At 41.7% G+C, this 21,504-nt stretch overlaps 1 protein-coding gene across 9 annotated transcripts in view; it reads right to left on the bottom strand.

The window, feature by feature from the left end:
• ptprt (protein tyrosine phosphatase receptor type T) overlaps positions 1-5,210 on the bottom strand; it is a 348,700-nt gene extending 343,490 nt beyond the window's left edge. For all 9 annotated transcript variants that reach the window (XM_072381466.1, XM_072381458.1, XM_072381459.1 and 6 more), the window contains exon 1: positions 4,792-5,210. In XM_072381466.1, coding sequence (XP_072237567.1) covers positions 4,792-4,879 — 88 coding nt within the window. In that variant the 5' untranslated portion in view covers positions 4,880-5,210. The remainder of the gene's footprint in view (positions 1-4,791) is intronic.
• Positions 5,211-21,504: the final 16,294 nt, after the last annotated feature.

Raw genomic sequence — 21,504 nt, 5'->3', positions numbered from 1 at the left:
TCTTTCTGTCAGCAGCAGCGGCAGCTAAAGAGGAAGCTTTTTCAGGCGTATTTTCAGTCCTCGTCAGATAAACATTGCACTTAACGTCACCATGGCAACCTCGACTGCCACTCAGAGCCCACAGCTGATGGACATTTGACAACTTCTGTCATCTTTATTCGACACATTCAGCACGATGTTTTTGGCCCAAATCTGTGCCACTTCTGGCTCAGTGACGGCGCCTTTTATGGACCATAAGAAATTACAGACGTGAGCCACATTCTTTCTCTCATCTCATGATGAGATTTTGCACATTTTCAGGACTGTAAGGACAGTTATGAACCAGTTGCAGCTGTACAGATGTTTCCAGAGCACCGTTGGCTCCGATGAGCCATCAGACAAAAACTGGCCTCAGGGCTACTAAATCCTCACTTCTAATACACTTCATATTGTTGCTATGGACTGTTAATGGTATCTGATTTTGTTTCTGGCTGTCAAACATCCCCGCAGTAGCACATCTCTGCACAAGATTCAGGCTCCAGAGGGTAAATAACTGATGTTTTCAGGCCAAAACCGTGGGCTCCTCGGTCGGTGCATGCAGAGGAAACTTCCAGGCTCTGACCTTGTGTGAAGCTGATATGAGAATAAAATGTAAAGAAATGAACGTCTCCTAAATCCCAACCAGAACGATGACACTCTGGATTCCAGCTGAGCCAAATTAAGAGAAGAAATGCTGAGAAAAAAGCCATTTTTAACCATTTGAATTTAAGCCAATCAAGCACAGTTTTTAAATTCTGTGTTTTGTTTGTTAAAAGGAGAAAACTTGAGATTATACAGTGTTATAATTGGCTTTGATCTTAGATATTATAAAGTCATATTCTGTATTTTCCTAGCTGGTACTTTCCCACTCTGCTCATACTGCACAACAGATGACCTTAAATGGTCCAAGACCTTAGAGGGACATAAACAACTGGGTCAGACAGAACATCTGTATTAGGGCAGATAGGTCTGGTCCATTAGATCCACGCCTAAAACAGTTTATCACATCCAAAGAACACAACAAGGACAGCAGCTGGCCTGATCAGGCCACTCAAAACTGGCCAATTATACTCTGAAGTGTGAGTCCAACCTCTCTGAGATAAAGCTGAATATAAATATGAAATGTTTCCGGATATCGGGGCTCGGCCTGACGGATTTCCTGCAGGAGTCCAGCTGCAATATACTCTACTATGTGACCCCTAATAAATACTGTTTTAATAAACGATTTCTCCAGCTTGTTCTTGAGCTTCCAATGAAAAAAATCGGGCTAACAACAGCATGCTCCCCTCAGCATTAGTAGCACCTCTCCTGAAGCTTTAAGCACAACTTATTCTGCAGAGGTGTACCGACTCATTACCGCACAAACACTTTTCCCTCGCTGCATATCACTGACGACAGACAGCGGTCTCTCACTGTTTTGCTCTCTTTCAGCTCCGCTACCCACCAGCATTCACTCAATACCCGGCTGGCTGTCTCCCACACACACACACAGGCACTCAACATGCCCTGCTATTAGGCTGTCAGTTAGTCAGGCCAATAGAATAAGTGCCATGGATTAGGCATGCGAGGGGAGGATGGACAGCATACTAAACAGAGAGGGGCTGAGGTGACAGACATCCTGTCATAAAGCTCTCTCTTTAACACTCACACACAGCAGAGGAAACTATTAAAGCCACTCAGACGATCGATAACAGTGAGCCATAATCAACTTAGTGTCGTTTCTTTCCTCCTCTGGACCTCATCCTGATTTTTTTTTGTCTTTTTCTCCTTCTCCTCTGGACAGGAGTGACTTCAACACTTCCTTTTCCCCCCACAGTCCTTGCTTTCTAGCTCCTCTCGTCTATTTTTTCATCCCCTTCCCTTCTTCTTAACATCTTCTCTCCTCCATGACCTCATCCTTTTGAACCCTCTGAAGAGTACTCTCCTTTCTCTTCTTTGTCCCTTTTCTCAGCCTTTTCTTCGCCCTTTATCCTCCCTCTTCTTCCCTTTTCGCTCATTGCTGCATCTTCTATTCTTAATCACTCTGCTCAAACCACTTGCCCTTCTCTCCTCACCTTTAAATGTCCAAGTCGCCCCTTTTTTGTTTGTGCGACAGCATCTCTGCGTGTCACATTCATGCATGACTCTCACACTCCTCGCTAATCTTATAAAGAGCTCTTATTGAACAGAAGGATGTTGATTTGATCAAAGCCAACGGCTTCTCCTCGTCCCCAAACATCTCGACGCAGCGGACAAACGAGTCAAGGAGAAAAAGACAACCTGATACACCGTCACTCTCTTTCTCCTTCAGTGTCTTTCTTTCACTCTTTTTCCATTCGTCCTTGCTGCTGCTAAAGAAATCTAATTAAGTAGAACATTAATTCTAGATTTGTTTCCTTGAAAACACCCGTGATTTAATGGTTTAATGCCCATCTTCTCCAGGCAGATGTTCCACATTTAGTGGTCACTTAAGCATAGCTGCGCTGAACACACAGAATGATGAAAAACAGCAGTGCTGAGCAGAAAGCGACAACATTTAAAGGAACAGTTCACCCAAAACAAGTCTTGGGGAACTTGTTATTGCTGTTGGGTTGGGAGCCCAAATCACTGATGAAGTAAATCAATAAAACCAGCTTCATGGAATGTACTTTATACATCAACAATGATGAATAAATTAAAAGAATAACTAACTAAACTTGATCTTATGATGTTACAGCATCTACAAAATGCCACTCCAGGACTGAGAGCCTGACAGAGTCAGGGTGAGATCTTTTTCTTCATTCGTTGTTGGCTTTCAGGCTTTCATTGTGGTTGAATTCAGATTCTTCTTCACGTTTTTATGAAACGACAACCCGGCAGACTGAAGCGGGGTTAAAAGAACCATTGGAAACACTCAGGTCGCCCTGTGAACGTGCGTGTGCACGAGAGGCACAGAGAGAAACTGTCCTAGTGATGGTGAGGGTGTACCAATACCGCCCTCTAACGGCTCAGGGGCGAACAACAGCCTGCAGAAAGGTCTGCAGGCTTCCGTCCTTACAGGCACACAAAGCCACGTTAAATCGAATAAAAAGTCAGTTTTATAGAACATGTAACCCTGATTGTGATTTATAAAAGAAGCATTTTTTTCAGCCTCCATAAAAACCCGATGATGAAGCTTTCTTTCAGGACCAGCTGCGTTTCAGCTGTTAAATATTGGTTAAAATACTTCGCACTCCAGCTCCTATGTTCACACAAATAGTTTTAACATGCAGCCTCTAAATAAATTCAAACTTAACTCAGACGTGAACTCACTGCCCGATGTAATTCTTTTTATTTCTAATGTGCCCCGTTGAACCCGCTGCACCATTACGCGCGGACAGAGGTGCTCCGCGGCACCGCGGCGCACAGGAAGACAGAGAGCGGAGGAGGATTCGGCTTTTGGAGACAGTCCTCCCTTCAATGTAGCTCCTTTTTGTGATCTTACAAGTCATGAATACCAAGCAGAGACGCTGAGTGAGCGGCACACACAGAGCTGCTGCAGTCCACTGAAACACCCCTGAATTTAACTGATTTGGAGCCTGAACTAACGGAGTTTTAGCCTCAGACTTGTGATGAAGTCTCTTTTTATCACGATCCTAAAATAAGATAAGAAAGGAGAGGTTTTAACTCTTAAAGCGCATGAAAAAACCCAATTATAACCCCCGTTAAATGATTCAATAACATATTAATTATGTGTAAAGAACAAGTGTTACATTAATTTCAAACAGAGTCGCATTTAGATTTATTCTGATTTCTATCCTGAATTACTTTAAAAACATCTCGTCTGTTTTTTGTTGTTTTTATTATTATTTTTAATCAACGAAACTACGCATTCTGGGTCATTTGGAGCAAATCATTACGGCTCGTTTTTATCTCTCTGAAGCGTCACTGATCAGATCCCAGCCTGAAAAACAGAGATATTTCACAGAATCTGCAGGCGTCCCCGGCGCGTAACAAGTGCCAGAGGAACGCTGCGGAGCAGAGATGCTGCTGCGGACGACGCGATGAAGCTTTGGCTGATTAAAGTGTGCATCTGCGGATATATAAAGACTTCTCTGTGAAGCGAACATGCGATAGTTTAGATGTCCGTTTATTATTCAGACATAAAGGCTGCTAAGATAGACTGGAGGCATTTATGAGAGAAATAGACACGTTCCAGGACACTTCTATTCAGAAGAAACAAAAACATATGAGTTTAATCGCAGCGTGATTAACTTAGGGGACGCTTTCATGCATCTTGTCCGTTTCCAAAACTAAATTATCTCCCTGCGAAATGCATCCTGTGTTAAACAGAGAATCAGTCACACAATTACCACGCAACAGAATTCAAGCCACGTTTACGCGAAGTTTGGACAAAATCTGTCCAAAACTTCACGCCTCCGGCGCGCACACAGCTGCGGGCGGAACCGGACTCACTGTGCGTCTGACTGTCACCAAATTCATCGAGCAGACTTAAAGATCTGTGTCAGTTTCATTCACAAAACATTCCCGCTCGTGCGTCAAGTTTTCTGCGCGCAGATTTTTACTCCACAAGTAAAAATGTGACCAAAACTGACTTGAGAGGTATTTTATTTTATCCTCCAGCTGCGACGTGCACGGATCAACCTGCATGAGCACCAAATGTTTCCGCGTGTGCCACCTGAGCACTGACATCTACCACCGATAAGGACCAAAGTAAACCACCAAAGCCCATAAAAATACGCAAAAATACATAAAAAAACACGAAGAAGAGATTAAAATAACAGTGATGAGAGTCAAAGAGACAAATGGCTTTACCTGGGAAGAATTGTCCTTCTGTAAATCCCAAAAGTAGCAAGCAGAAGAAAGCTGAGGGCAAAGCGCGAGAATAACTCCGTTCATCCATTTCTTTTCCTCTTTTTCTTCTTGTCTTGTCAGTGGTATGACTACAGATTATTTTACATACTCCAGTCTGGTCCTTAAAGTGGTTCTCCTCAGTTCGGGACAGCAGTGACAATAACGGCGAGAACAGCTATAAAATCCGCGCATTGGTGGACACGAAAAATCAGAAATACACAAGTCAAAGCAAAGGGAGAAGTTGGAGCTCACTCCTGACCTCCTCTCCTCTCGGGTCCGACGGGGTGTGCGCGCGTCGCGGCGCGCGTGTGCCCCGAAGAGTGTGTGAGGGGGGCGCAGGGTGTGTGTGTGCGCGCTCAGACGGTCTCTGACAGACTGACGCGGAGTTGGAGAGGAATGCGGAGCAGTGCGCACCTCACCGGGTGCCAGACAGCCGCGTAAAGACCGAGTGGGTGAGCGCGGGTGGGCTTTCCGGCGGGGAGTTTCAAAGTAAGATGGCGTGGCTGCTGATTGGAGACTGATTTCATGAAAGAGAGGAATGATTTGAGTGAGATCAGTGGGAATCTGAGGATGATTAACCGACAGGGGGGAAATTATTAGTTTTGTGTTTTGAATTCTTAGCACAGGACGAATTAAAGATGTTTCATTTCGCGTTAATTGTGTATTTATCATTATGAATCATAAAAACTGGCAACTTAACCCTTGAGTTCGCCTTTTTCCTGTTAAAATAGGGAAAATCGTTCAGTCCAACAACGTTTCCAGACGTTTCACTTCGTGAAATTAACCTTCAGAACTTAGATCGGAGGATTCAAATCATCTAAAGACAAATAAAAAGACCACGGAAATATTTCAGAGTCTACTTCACATTTGCGGGTCGTTTCCATTTAACTCCCTGGTTAATATTGATATTTTAACTGACTTTTAGTTGAACAACCAGACGTCATAATCCACCTGATGTCTGCGTCGTTTTCGCCGCCTTGACGGTCCTCTCGCTGGTCTCCCCCGGGTCCTAGCGCCGGCATCCTCCGCAAAAGGATAAGTTTCACACTCCGAGTGAACTCATTTTTCCCGCTTTCTGTTTCTCAGTCTGTGTGCTCCGCCTGTCATGGGATCCCTCTCAGTCCACTCGTTTTACTGTCACAGGATTTCTGTTTCAACAATTGCCTCTTTCCCCTCGAACCACACAAGCACACGTGCTCAGACGCACTGACTCAGATAGTGTTTAACTGGCTTTCTGTCGCCTTATTGGGATAATAGAAGAATATACTTTTGCACACTACCAACAGGTCATATTAGACACATCTATCAACCAATTGTTTGTCTTATTTTTTGCATGAATTCACCTCCTAAAGTACTGAGAAGGGGTTAAAAGTCAAACTGTTTCTTTGCTGCAGCAGCAGCCAACTGAGCTCTTCCTCCTCTCTCAGTGAAACATGGAGATGTTGAAGAGCAACTTTAACATCTACACATGGCTCCACAAACAAAACTCAACAACTGATAAGACCGTTAGTGACTTTTATAACTGATAACTGACTCTGTTTGATAAAAAATGATCAAATTATTGACATTTGATGCACTTTTGGCTGCATAGCTGCAACATCTGCCTACTTCCATTCAAATAAACACTGTTTGTTGCTTGTAATCATCTTGTGTTGTGTAGTAACTTTAGACAGTTTAACTCTATATATTTCTGCTGTCTGACAGAGATGTGGATCATCACTAAACACCTGTGGATTGCAGCCATATCACTGCAGGGTCAGCTCACACAACCTCTGGAAAAAAATATGGAAACACCCTAAGAGGAAGTTTAAAGGGGGAAAAAATCTAACATATGAGATAAAACCTTTTTATTTAACAGCTGAACATTCTGACTGTGTGAAACAAACTCAGAAAAGTTAAATATAATTCTGATTACCCACAGTTTGTTTCATATCAAGTTGAGGAAAAACGTGCATTTCTAAAACAAAGACTTGAAAATGCTGTTAAAAGAGAGTTTTTGTGGAGTTTAACAAGCTTTTGGACCTGCTGACTCATAGGAAACATGTTCCCAATAAGAAAGCTGTCAAGGGAAGCCTGTAAAAGGATTTTAAAGAGGGTCATTCAGCTCAGAGATGCTGGCTGTTCCCAGTCAGCTGGGTCTGAAATCTGGAGCAAGAACAAACTAAACAGGAAGGTTGTAAAAGGGAAACATTCAGGTCAAAGAGTCGGGACAGAAAACTCAAAGCAACATGTCTGAAAACAGAAAAAGTTCAACTAAAGAAGCCGGAGTCGATGTTTTGGGAGAGAACTGTAAGAAAGCAGCTGAAGGAAATGGGATTTCCATCCAGAGAAGCCAAAGTAAAGCATCAGTAACACCTGAAGAGAAGAAAAGCAGCTCACAGCGGCTGAAGAGAAGCAGCCAGGGACTGTGGATGGTTGGATGGAAGTGAGACTCAGAGATGAATCACCAAGGAGACGATGCTGGAGCTTTAGTTTGGTCCAATGAAACATGGAAGATGACTGGCTGAAGGAAACCAGCAGGTTTCCACCATCAGGGATGATATGGGCTGATGTAAAGGACCAGAGGAGATGGCAGCATCACCTCTGCAGGAGGAGTTCAGGTGGACTCTGTTCTCCTTCCATCTCTGATGATATGGGCTGATGTAAAGGACCAGAGGAGGTGTTCAGGTGGACTCTGTTCTCCTTCCATCTCTGATGATATGGGCTGATGGAAAGGACCAGAGGAGATGTTCAGGTGGACTCTGTTCTCCTTCCATCACTGATGATATGGGCTGATGTAAAGGACCAGAGGAGGTGTTCAGGTGGACTCTGTTCTCCTTCCATCACTGATGATATGGGCTGATGTAAAGGACCAGAGGAGGTGTTCAGGTGGACTCTGTTCTCCTTCCATCTCTGATGATATGGGCTGATGTAAAGGACCAGAGGAGGTGTTCAGGTGGACTCTGTTCTCCTTCCATCTCTGATGATATGGGCTGATGTAAAGGACCAGAGGAGGTGTTCAGGTGGACTCTGTTCTCCTTCCATCTCTGATGATATGGGCTGATGTAAAGGACCAGAGGAGATAGCAGCATCACCTCAGCAGGAGATGCTCAGGTGGACTCTGATGTTTTGGAGGTTTGGTGAAGCTGAGCTCATTCTTCGGGATGACGGCACATCTTTCTACAGAGCAAAGAGCGTTCAAACTTCACTTCAGGAAAGAGCTATCATCATAATGACAGTCCAGATCTCGATCTGAGTTCAAATTTATGGCAGAAACTGGAAATGAAAAGGCTCCATCCTGCAAAGCCGATCTGCCCAAAAAGCTGAAAAAGAAAGTTGGACCCTGGTTGATGATGAATATTCTAACGTTTATGCTCCATTTTAGTTAATCTTTGTGCTATATCTGTGATTTTCTCATTGAACACAGACTCTTGGCTCCAGTTAAACCTGATTTCAAATCAGTCAGGCTTCCAGAGGCCCTACAATCTGAGTCCAACCCGATCCTCTCATTGCTATTTTAAACCACTGCAATGATAGGCTGAACTCTTGCATTAATTTATATGATTGTAACTGTGCTGTTAGCTGCATAAAAAGCCCTCATCTTAGTTTAGGAGAGGCTCAACTCTGACTGACACAGTTAGTTAGAGTGAGAGAGTGAAGAAGAACCACACATTTTGAGTGATTAAAGCCAGGCTTGAACATTATCAGATGATTCCAGCTTGATATTCTTGTGTATTTGCTACTTTATCGACTCCCGACTGTGGCGTCCAGTTACATTTAGGCACAATCCAGACCATCCCTGCGTCTACATTGTGCCTTTTCCCCTCTGGAAAACCTGTTCAGGGAGCAGCTCTTGACACTGAAAACACATTTATGCTCACAGAGATAGATGCACACACACAGTCACCCCGTCTGTCCCCATTTCTTGTACCTGTTCTCACTATTGATTTTACTCAAGCCTAAAATTCCCTGTTCGCAGCTGAGCGACCTTTCGGTGACACAGAATGAGTGCCATGTGTTGTCAGCCTGCAGGATGTGGCTCTCAGGGTTAGATTAACAGAATCATGTCCCTGAGAGGAAGACCAAATGTAAAGTTAGTCAAGAAATAACAAGCAGCCTTGATGGTATAATTCAATAAATATAGTTTTCTTAAGAACTCCTCTGACTAGCTACTCATTTCAGTGTGTGGAGCCTTGTATTTCCAGTTTATTCAAACTGGAGTTTTCTAGCCTAGAGTAACTTTAAAACCCCTTAAAAAAAACAGAGTGTAGACAGATGATGCGCCTGAACTGCCACTTAGGAGACCGTGTCAAATCTTTCTCAGCCTAATGCCCTTCAGAGGTCCCGACTGACTGTCTGCTATTTGTTCCCTTCCCTTTCCAGGTGAGCGTGACAGGGTGCACTAAAATTGGTAAATTCCACACAGCCAGCTGGGAGGGTCCAGACATTATTTGTCCTTTCAGCTTCATGTTGGTCAGCGGTCAGAAAACAGGCCTGTTGCTCTAGAGCAGGGGTCGGGAACCTTTTTGACTAAGAGAGCCATGAAAGCAAAAGATTTGGAAATTTATTTCAATGAGAGCCATATGATATATTTTAAAAGTGAATCAGTAGCTCTCTAGATCTTACTAACACTCTGCATTTAGAGAGAATTAAATATACTCCCATGGATAAACTCCCGATATTTGAAAAAAATTGGTCACCTCTCATGCATTATCTCACACCTCGTAGTGGCAATTTATTCATTTATTTATTTATTTTTTATCTTTTGCCCTGTATTAAGACAAATTAATGGGGGGGGGGGGATTGTTTGTTGTTTTTTGTTGCTGTTTTCTTTTTAATTTATGTATCTGTTTTTCTTCCCTTTACATGTTTGGCTATTATTTTTATTTATTTTTATTATTTATTATTTCACTTTCCATTGTTATGTAAAAAAACCCAAAAAGAGAGCGCTGTATCCTAGCTGCGCACATTTCTATTTGCTGTACTGTATACTTATATGTTTGCTGTAAATGTGTAACTCTACACCAGGGGTCGGGAACCTTTTTGACTAAGAGAGCCATGAAAGCAAAAGATTTGGAACTTTATTTCAATGAGAGCCATATAATATATTTTAAAAGTGAATTCAACTAAATGTCAGTATAATAAGCCTCTGAATTTATTAGCATATTATATTAGCATATATTAGCATATTATTTATTAGCATACTCGCCATCTGGGAATGGTTTTCCGTTCCTCACTATTGCTAAAGATCCAGCTAAGCTAGCAGAATTATAGCCACCTTGCCGGGTTGCTGCTGGCTGCTTGTACCCTGCTCAGTAGCTCTTGGCTCGCTTTCTTTCTGCTGTCTCCTGCCGGGTATTTTGATGCAAAGGTAGCATGGCGCGTGTCGAAGTGCCGCTTTACATTCGACCGTTTCATCGATGTAATTCTGTCTTTGCAAATTAGACACACCGCAGAATTTGCTCTCTCCACAAAGGTGAATTCTTGAGTCCATTCGGCCTGAAATGTACGATACTCTTTTTTTCTTTTCGCCATCTTCTTCGTCGAAGGGTTAGCTTTGAGCTAATGACCGAGCAGACTGATTCAAAAGGGGGCGTTTACCTGTTTTACGCTGCCAACGTAGTCCAGTATCATCCAATTAAAATAATGCTCCTGCAGCCCTGAACAGGACATGAAAAATCAATGGATGGATTAAAACAAGTGAGAATATTTAGTTTTATCTGCGAGCCAGAGGCAATCATCAAAAGAGCCACACCTGGCTGGCGAGCCACAGGTTCCCGACCTACACGGTGCGATAGAAAGTGGAGGTAGTGATCAATTTTTTTGCCTGTGTTTCTGCATCAGCTGCAGTTTAATTATTATCTCCCACATTCTGAGGTATTTTGTGTCAGTCTGTCCAAAGACTCCTGCAGAGCAGAAGCAAGAGTAACTTAAAACACTGCCTGGTCCACGTTTTTGAGACTGACCCCAAGTGGCAAAACGCTACAGCAGGTGGTTTTTCAGAGCTGCATCACAGATGGATGACCTGCTGGGCTGATACAGCAGTGCAAAATGTAGAGGGGGGAGGAGGGGCATCTTTGGATGTAAACTGGTGCTTCTAAGATAATGAAAACTAAACAGTTCATAGTTTGCTTTGAGATTCTGAGACACTGAAGGAACAGATCTGAATATTACATTTAAGTTCTGCTTTGTTTGTACTCGTCGTTTTTGGCCGGTTGTGTTCCTCTGAATTTTTATAATATGGCGTGAAAAAACTGAGAGGAAGAGTTCAAGCATGTCCTCCTGGGAAGGTAAAATAATTGTAAATGTTACAGAAACATAAAACACAACCTAAAAGTGGAGTTACGCTGGTTTTCTTTCACATTTTGCTTCCCGTACAACTTCCTCCGAAGCCATTCAATTCAATTAAGTTTTATTTATAAAGCGCCAGATTACAACAATTGTCATCTCAAGGCACTTAAGTAATAAAGTCCAATTCAAGCCAATTGAAATTCAATTCATTGTAATCCTAATCCAATTAATTCATGTGGAGCCAATTCAAAAATAATATCCAAGCTAAGGAAACCAACAGATTGGACCGAAACTTGTCTTCAGTCCAATCTCCCGTCCTGAGCCTGAGGGACTGTGGAAAGGAACGACTCCCTTTAACAGGAAGAAACCTCTGGCAGAACCAGAACCAGGAAGAAACCTCTGGCAGAACCAGACTCAGAAAGAAACCTCTGGCAGAACCAGAACCAGGAAGAAACCTCTGGCAGAACCAGACTCAGGAAGAAACCTCTGGCAGAACCAGACTCAGGAAGAAACCTCTGGCAGAACCAGAACCAGGAAGAAACCTCTGGCAGAACCAGAACCAGGAAGAAACCTCTGACAGAACCAGAACCAGGAAGAAACCTCTGACAGAACCAGAACCAGGAAGAAACCTCTGACAGAACCAGACTCAGGAAGAAACCTCTGGCAGAACCAGACTCAGGAAGAAACCTCTGGCAGAACCAGGACCAGGAAGAAACCTCTGGCAGAACCAGGAAGAAACCTCTGGTAGAACCAGAACCAGGAAGAAACCTCTGGCAGAACCAGACTCAGGAAGAAACTTCTGGCAGAACCAGAACCAGGAAGAAACCTCTGGCAGAACCAGAACCAGGAAGAAACCTCTGGCAGAACCAGACTCAGGAAGAAACCTCTGGCAGAACCAGAACCAGGAAGAAACCTCTGGCAGAACCAGAACCAGGAAGGGTGGCCATCCACCTCGACCAGCTGGGGTTTGAGAAGACAGAAAAGAGGGAAAAGAGGGGGGAAAAACACCATAACACCATTCAAAGGATACCTGCTGGAACAGGGAAACACAGGTTAATAACCACAATAATGTCACATGGACATAAAATCATTTGAGAAATTAAACAGGAGGAAAAAGAGCAAAGAGAGGAAAGGTGTGACAGATGAGGTCCCCCAGCAGGCTGGGCCTATAGCAGCTTAACTATGGGATGTTTCAGGATGTCCTGAGGTATCAGGCGCCATCGTCTCTGCAGTGACACCTACTGTTCAGGAGGAAAACTGCAGCTGCTCCTGAAGCTGCTGTCAACCGTGATGGCGAAGTGATGACGTCACAATTCGCTCGCACAGCAACCAATGGGGTGACTACTTTACTTTAATGCTGAGTTCTTATTCAAACTGAGATTTGTGGTATTTTCAGTCCATAGTTTGAGGTGCTGTTCAGTTGGTGCTACATATAAGTTGTTCTTTATGTTCTTCAGCGTGGAATATCTGAGCATTACAATGTCTTCCAGGTGTCTTTGACTTACCTTTAAAAAGCTACTTGGTTCCTACTTGCAGTAGTGATGCAGTCTGCCATGACACACGGTTTATTTCCAGCATGTTCCTGAACATTAGTCATGGAAACACCTTCCAGCTCCAGGTCAGCCTGGACCTTTAACTCACTTCATCCCTTTTGTTCCACTGTCATCATTTCTATCACCAACACTTTGATGCTGAACACCAGCACCTGTAGCACGATTGATTGCACTAAAGCTGTATTTATTTAGCACGTTTCCTGTTTGACCTGTGCTGAAATCCATGGTCTCCGTCTCTTTTGACCTCCTCAATACTTCCTCTGGCTCACTTTCTCTCCCGCGCCTCCATTATGAATTTCTGAGCTGACAGCTAATGAATATTTCCATTATTTAGTGATGTTGAAATCAATGTCTCATTAACATGAGGGTGTGTTTGTCCAAGCCAAGAACAGGACACAAGCATCCGTATCCTCTTCACCTCTACATCATCACTTATTTATTAGAAATCAATTATGCAGAGTTGAAGCAGTTTGTTCTAGTCTTGCACAGTTCACTGTAATAGTGAGAAATTTGACTATTGTCAAGTCTCTACATCTGAATCGCAGGATCCAGACACCCCCAGGACATCAGCAGACTGTGGCTCATTTAATTTCTTAAATAAAGATCTATCAACGTGGCTCAAATCTGTCATAAATATCTCATAAAGGCATTATTTTAGGGAAGTAAATAATCACATCTCAAACACAGACTAAATGTCCCACAGAATACACATTCGGTTCACTACCAGTCATAGTTGCATTATCTTTGCAAACCGAACTGCATATTTACATCCTATATGTTGACCTCCACACACTTGAGGTATGTCATCACATTCTGACACATGTAATGTCTTTTAAGTGCACGTGAAGACTGTGAAACAGCGTGAAGGTGGAGTCACTACAGCTGTTTTGCATTCAGGAACTTCTTTAAATTCCTCTATTCGGAATACATTGCAATGTTATAATTAAATATTGTCATATTTGAGGTAACTTAACCTCTGAAAACACATCCGTAATGTAAACATCACCATGACAACGCATAAGAAAACAGTAAATGGAGCTGTTTTCTTGTCCAGGTCCATACCGTTCACAGGTCTCTGAACTGAGCATTTCTGCTTGGGTTCAGATACCTGTTAAGTAATATTCCAACTAAGGCTGTCAAACGATCAAAATGTTTGATTGCGATTAATCGCATTTTTTCCATAGTTAACTCGCGATTAATATCTATATTAAAAATATAGAATTAGAATCAAATAAACACAAGTTTTTTTAAAATAAAAAAGTGCATTGTAGACCCACTTGACATTTCAAAAACACAGCAGATAATATGCCACAACAATGTGGTCTTAAAACTGATGAGTTAGTAGGCAACAAACGACAAACAGAACAGGGCCTAATGACAGTTAAATTAATGGAAAACTGCAGTCAAACACATCAGATTCAGAACTCTTAGTGACCTTTCTCCTATTATTTAGCCAGTTGCTAATTCCATGATTAATCACGATTAATCGTGAAAAAACGCGTTAATTGTTTTAATTAATCGCATCGCGGTTAGCGCATTCATTTTTTTAATTAATCGCATCGTGGTTAACGCATTAATTGTTTTAATTAATCGCATTTCGGTTAGCGCATTAATTTTTTTAATTAATCGCATCACGGTTAGCGCGTTAATTGTTTTAATTAATCGCATTTCGTTTAGCGCGTTAATTGTTTTAATTAATCGCATTGCGGTTAGCGCGTTCATTGTTTTAATTAATCGCATCACGTTAGCGCGTTCATTGTTTTAATTAATCGCATCGCGGTTAGCGCGTTAATTGTTTTAATTAATCGCATTTCGGTTAGCGCATTAATTGTTTTAATTAATCGCATTTCGTTTAGCGCGTTAATTGTTTTAATTAATCGCATTGCGGTTAGCGCGTTCATTGTTTTAATTAATCGCATTGCGGTTAGCGCGTTCATTGTTTTAATTAATCGCATCACGTTAGCGCGTTCATTGTTTTAATTAATCGCATCACGTTAGCGCGTTAATTGTTTTAATTAATCGCATCGCGGTTAGCGCGTTAATTGTTTTAATTAATCGCATTTCGGTTAGCGCGTTAATTGTTTTAATTAATCGCATTTCGGTTAGCGCGTTAATTGTTTTAATTAATCGCATCGTGGTTAACGCATTAATTGTTTTAATTAATCGCATTTCGGTTAGCGTGTTAATTGTTTTAATTAATCGCATCGTGGTTAACGCATTAATTGTTTTAATTAATCGCATTTCGGTTAACGCGTTAATTGTTTTAATTAATCGCATTGCGGTTAGCGCGTTAATTGTTTTAATTAATCGCATTTCGGTTAGCGCGTTAATTGTTTTAATTAATCGCATCGTGGTTAACGCATTAATTGTTTTAATTAATCGCATTTCGTTTAGCGCGTTAATTGTTTTAATTAATCGCATTGCGGTTAGCGCGTTAATTGTTTTAATTAATCGCATTGCGGTTAGCGCGTTCATTGTTTTAATTAATCGCATTGCGGTTAGCGCGTTCATTGTTTTAATTAATCGCATCGCGGTTAGCGCGTTAATTGTTTTAATTAATCGCATCTCGGTTAGCGCGTTAATTGTTTTAATTAATCGCATTTCGGTTAGCGCGTTAATTGTTTTAATTAATCGCATCGTGGTTAACGCATTAATTGTTTTAATTAATCGCATTTCGGTTAGCGCGTTAATTGTTTTAATTAATCGCATCGTGGTTAACGCATTAATTGTTTTAATTAATCGCATTTCGGTTAACGCGTTAATTGTTTTGATTAATCGCATTGCGGTTAGCGCGTTAATTGTTTTAATTAATCGCATTGCGGTTAGCGCCTTAATTGTTTTAATTAATCGCATTGCGGTTAGCGCATTAATTTTTTTAATTAATCGCATCGCGGTTAGCGCGTTCATTGTTTTAATTAATCGCATTGTGGTTAGCGCGTTCATTGTTTGTAATTAATCGCATCGCGGTTAATGCGTTAATTATGACAGCCCTAATTCCGATAGTTACAACACTGAAGAAAATTACAGAGGTGCGTTAGCTCCAATAAACTCTTAGTGGTGCCTGAATCTTTGTTAGATATGTGCACCTATGCACTGCTTATGAGTGGAAGTTGTCCATGTGGCGCTAACTGTAAATGCTAACATGCATGTTCACGATGTGTTCAAAGCCTGCATCTGCACCACAAATGCAAACATGAAAATAATTGATCTGATTCTGTTGCAGAACTTCAGTCCAATGTTCTTCTTTGGCACAAAGGATAGAGTCATCCATTAAATGTGTTGGCATTTCATAAAACTATAAAGGTATCCTGAACTAAACCATCACTATTCACTGTATATTCATCTCTATACACACCGAGTCTTGCAGGAGAATGTGCATTTTGTTGCATTCTTTGTCAAATTTCAACTTTCTTTGATTAAATAAACACTGTTAAAGTGTATTTACACAAAGTTCCTGGTGCCACAACACACTCCTGGTTTTACTGAGAGATGATCTGCATTTTCCAAAAGTGTTTTTCCGAATGTTGTGCACTGGAAGGTTCAGCTTTTTAAGTGTTTTGGCAGAATGCTGAAGGCGGAGGCTACAGCACCGATGCATGAAAACAGTGAAATCTGTGTCTCTATGCTCAAATGCAAAGAAAGTCACACCCGAAGTTCTCAGTTTACCTGTTGGAAGATGATAGGATGAGTTGCATCACCACCTGAGTTCAGCTCAGTATGGAAGCACTGCTTTGAAACAGTCCAGTTAAGATATTTCCAGTTTAGCTGGGATTCCTCATGGAAGAAGATCCTTGGAGGTTTCCTGTCAGGAAAGACATAATTCAAACCTCTCTGACTTCACATTTAAGGTTTTCTTGATGCTTCCAACTGTGAGGAAACCCCAACACAGGCCCAAACATTTAGGAAGTGTGCTATACTCTCTGGCCCTGATATTTATTTTGTTATTTATTTATTGAGGCTTCATCCTCCACACTCCACCATGAAAAATAGCTCTACTTTTTGCATGCCTGACTTGATTCATCATGCCTGTAATTTTGTTAGTCACTCTCTAGATAATGATGCAGTGTATTCAATCTTGAGTTTAATATCATCTGAAAAACACAGCCACGCTGTAATTCACTCACGGCGGTTTTAAAACGATTCAGAAATATTTGGGCACACAATCAATCTTTGTTATTTTGAACATTTGCAGAAACATATCAAACATACAGTTAGATAATGGGCTAAAAGTTTAAAAATTTAAAATTTATAGCTTCAATTTGTGGATATTTGGATTTAAATTGGAGAAAGGGTTAAGTGATTACAACCAGAAATAAAAATCTGTTCCTTAAACACATCTGATCCTCTTCAGAGTCATTGGGGGGGGGGGGGGGGGGCAACAAGGACAGGCTGCCAATCCATCACAGTGTAGCATGAAAATATCAGCTGAAAAAAATGAAAAAGCTCTGTAAAGTTGAAGGAAACACGTGATTCTTTGATGGTTCATCTTTACCTTTTTCCATATAACAAACTGTTTATGTCAAATATTGATTGATGCATCATTAAGAGTGACATGAAAAACAAAAGTAAGATCTCATATCCAGACTAAGCTACCGATTCAGCTCCATATTAAGTTGCTCTTTTCTTCTCACTGTCAAAAAATGAAAAATAAAAAATAACAATTGCTTGGCCTGTTGTGCCGGCTCAGCATTCCCGCTGCAAACAGATGCAAAGTGAACCGCACTGAAAAACTGCAGCAGACAGCAAGCAATTCTGTGAAGATTAAATTATTAATAGTGTTTTTTACTGAGCACCAATAACCTCCAAGAGAGGACTGTATAAATCAAGCTGTCCAAAAGTAAATGATGTTTTTTAAGAAACAGGATTGTTAGAAGTGGATTTATGCAACAAAAAGCAGCCGTGGCCCACAAAAGGAAATACATTATTATTAATCCGTCTCCTTTTCTCCTGTAATGGAAATTCTTTTCACTCTCTGCACAAAGACCACGGACCTACCAGTCGTGTCTGATCTGATCTGAATGGTCCGACACATTAAAACTAAACAAACGCGACTGAAAGCAGAAGTAAAGAGTGTCGAAAAAACTGAGTTTAAAGGTGAAGTAAGAGTAGAAAGTACTGGGCTGATGGTCACCAGCTGATGCAAACTCTGTGACAGTTCTTTCACTTTATGGTTGGAAACTGTTCCTTTGTGCAGTTATTTTGTGTCCTCAAGTACTGAATTAAATAATAAATAAACAAAAGGATATTTGGGTTTTGAGAGATCAGTTAATATGGTGGCGTGCAACGATGCTAACCGCCAAAAACGGTTTCCCCAACTCCGGCTTCCGCCCACCGCCCAAATACATGCATATTAGGTTAACTGGTGACTCTGTCTCTGAGTGTGAGTGTGGACGGTTGTTTGTCTCCAAGACTACGGCACACTGCAGGTCCATCCATCCATTATCTGCTGCTTCTCCGGGGGTCAGCAGCTTGAGCAGAGAAACCCAGACCTCCCTGTCCCCGGCCACTTCCTCCAGCTCTTCCAGGGGGACCCCGAGGCGTTCCCAGGCCAGCCGAGAGACATAGTCTCTCCAACGTGTCCTGGGTCTTCCCCGGGGTCTCCTCCCAGTGGGACGGGCCCTGAACACCTCACCAGGGAGGCGTTCAGGGGGCATCCTAACCAGATGCCACCTCATCTGACTCCTCTCAATGCGGAGGAGCAGCGGTTCTACTCCGAGCCCCTCCCGGATGACTGAACTTCTCACCCTATCTCTAAGGGAGACATGGCGGTGTAGGTACCAGATCTGCTCGGGGCCCTGCGCCTGTTTGGGTTTAGGTTTACCCCACTATTTACATTTTATGAATGAAGTATTTTTTGCCAATATGAGGTTATTTAATAGAAACTTTATTACAAACTACATTGCGTCCTATTTCATAAGAACCAGATGTGCTCGGGGTCAAGTCCCTTTCGATAGATAATGCTGGATTTCTTTGTAAAAGCCGTCCATGTTTCCTACGAAGAAAACGACTTCAATAGATTGTTTTTTTTTACCTCTTCAGTAAGTTGTCCGGACCAATCACATTCCCTTACGTCACCGTGCCAACGTCCAGCCAATAGGCGCAGGGCCCCGAGCAGATCTGGTACCTACAGCAGAAGCCCATTTCGCCCGCTTGTATCCGCGATCTCGTTCTTTCGGTCTCTCCCCACAGCTCGGGACCAATGGTGAGGATGGGAACGTAGATTGACCAGTAAACATAGAGCTTCGCCTTCTGGCTCAGCTCCTTCTTCACCACGACGGGTCGGTGCAGAGCCCGCAACACTGCAGACGCCGCACCGATCCACCCGTCAATCTCCCGTTCCATTCGTCCCTCACTTTGAACAAGACCCCAAGATACTCCTCCACTTGGGGAAGAATCTCATTCCCGACCTGGAGAGCATTCTCACTGCAGGTCTTAATGCACAAATCCGATTTTTTGTTTGGCTTTTCACATTACGTCTTTAAATGTCTACGGATTGCTGTGAAACAAAACGACAGTCTAGTCTAGCAGGAGACTAGCATAGTTTTTTTCTCGAGATCTTGAATTAATTATTTAATTAAACATTAAATTAAATTGTACATGCTTAGTATCCCCACTGCAAAATGTATCCTATGATTAAAAACACAGTAAATACAGCATTGATCTACCAGTTTTACATCTAACCAAGGCAGCCAGTAAACATGGTGGTCGAGGCCAGGGTCACGTTGTAGAAAGAATGTATTTTAGCCATCATGACAGTTTTCTGACGCATCTTAGTTCAGGATAACTTGAAGGATCAACTCTGGAGGGAAAACAAACAACCAGACATGATCCAACATTATTTTTAGACAAAATAATGATGCATAACTTGGTTTAGACAACAATAAACACCAGGAAAATAGAGACCTGCTGGATAATCATACGTTTTAAACTCAGTTATGTCTGCTGTGCCTTCACAGTATCTTAACACCAAAACACATTTATTCTACTGTCGCCTCTGTTAAATGCAAAGATAAACAGGCATTCAGTCTTTGTCCAAACTTTTGCAAAGACTTTTTGTTCCCCAAAGGGTTCACTGACTCCTGGTCAATTTGCACCACGCTCTTTCCCAATCAACCGTCCACCGTTTCATCTGAGAAGGCACATTGTACAAAGGAACTCAGGAAACAATCAGGGGAAACAGATTAACAGCAGAAATACCTCTAATTGAAGACATCTAATATCCAATTCTCTGTGGTTGAGTCAGAGCCTCAGGGGCTGGTGGGTAATTCAAATCAAGACCGGCACTTCACCTGCTCATAAAAACACCCATTTTCCCTGGAGACATACATGGCATTCTAGCACAACACTTAGTAAATTGCTTTCAAAATCTCATTTGTCCTTGTTTTTTTTAACATGGGCATCCTACGGCTTCATTTCCACATTAAACAAACTGTTCAGAGAACAGTCAGGACGGGGAAACATGTTTGGATCGGTGATTTTCCGTCACATCTGACCAGATCTTACAGCAGAACTGCAGCATCTTAATCAAAGGTACCTCCATCCTGCAGAGTCTTTATTCACTTTGAGTTCATCATCTACAAATATTTTAAAACCCACTGAGACTGTCTTATAGACGAAACTATGCTTTGTAAGAAATCTACAGTCTTCTGAATTAAAATATATTCAGTTTTTCTGACTTCTGGTGACCTGGAAGAAGTTATTTCTGATTTTTTTTCCACTCACACAACTATGGAAGCTCAGTTTATTCAAACTCAAATTAATATTCCCTTCTTTTTGTTTTGTACCAAAATCCTCCCATTATTGGCTGCATTATCCTCTAATTATTTCAGTACCAAATAGGTCCAGTCAGTGCTTTACGAAGCACATCACAACTGACCTCAGTGCTGAACAGCTGCATGAGAAACTGGAACCGTGTGGGTTAAAAGCTAAAATAACACAGTAGTACAGGATGTCATTATTTAAAATGTGTGCAATTCTTGATGCAAAGATATTTGGCAACAACCAATATTAGGGATATACATTATGCCAATCATTTAACAATTGTGCAGAAATAATTAGATTTAAATATGATAGAATCTTAAATTGAAATATGATAGAAGCACATTCAGAGATTCTATTTAAATCACATTATACAGCACCAGCAAGGGGAAACACACACTTGTTCATACTCTTGGTTTTTGGGTGGATCGGTAATCATCAGGGTTATAAATATTACCTGATATAAACTAGAACCTGAGAAAACTCACCAAAAAAGTCTACGGTTTAAAGTCTGTAGGCTACAGTTTAGCTGTGGATCCTTCACAGAGTCACCATCACCGCGCCAGCAGGGTGCCAAGTGACCAGAATGTGCGTTCAGTGCACGTTTGGATCGAGTTATCTCAGGGTCTTAATTCGATCCGATCTGTTTTTAGTCAGATTAAGGTGTCTACATGAGCAGAATAACTCAGTCTTATTGTAATTTAGCCATTAATCCGATCCGATGGCGCTCAGGTAACCGTGAAAAATGGTGAAACTGGAACCCGTTCAGTGGCTGATTAATAGTTTAAAGCTTTTATTATTTGTTGATTTGCTTGGTTCTGAGGTTAACTATAGCTAAAGTGAGCTGTCGTCTACGTGCACGTTTGGATCGAGTTATCTCGGGGTCTTAATTCGATCCGATCTGTTTTTAGTCAGATTAAGGCGTCTACATGAGCTGAATAACTCAGTTTTATTGTAATTTAGCCATTAATCCGATGGCACTCATGTAACCGCACTGACTTGGTTTTCCTTTAGGTTTACTTAGCTGTCCACCAATAAGCAGTTTTTGTTTCTACAAATATGTTGGAAACGCCGTTTAAAGAATTCATGTCAT

This window comes from Leuresthes tenuis, unplaced genomic scaffold (genome assembly GCF_036924035.1).
Source record: "Leuresthes tenuis unplaced genomic scaffold, fLeuTen1.0.hap1 SCAF_3, whole genome shotgun sequence".
NCBI lineage: Eukaryota > Metazoa > Chordata > Actinopteri > Atheriniformes > Atherinopsidae > Leuresthes > Leuresthes tenuis.
Note: the sequence above shows the minus strand (reverse complement) of the source record. Positions and strands in the feature narration are given on the sequence as shown.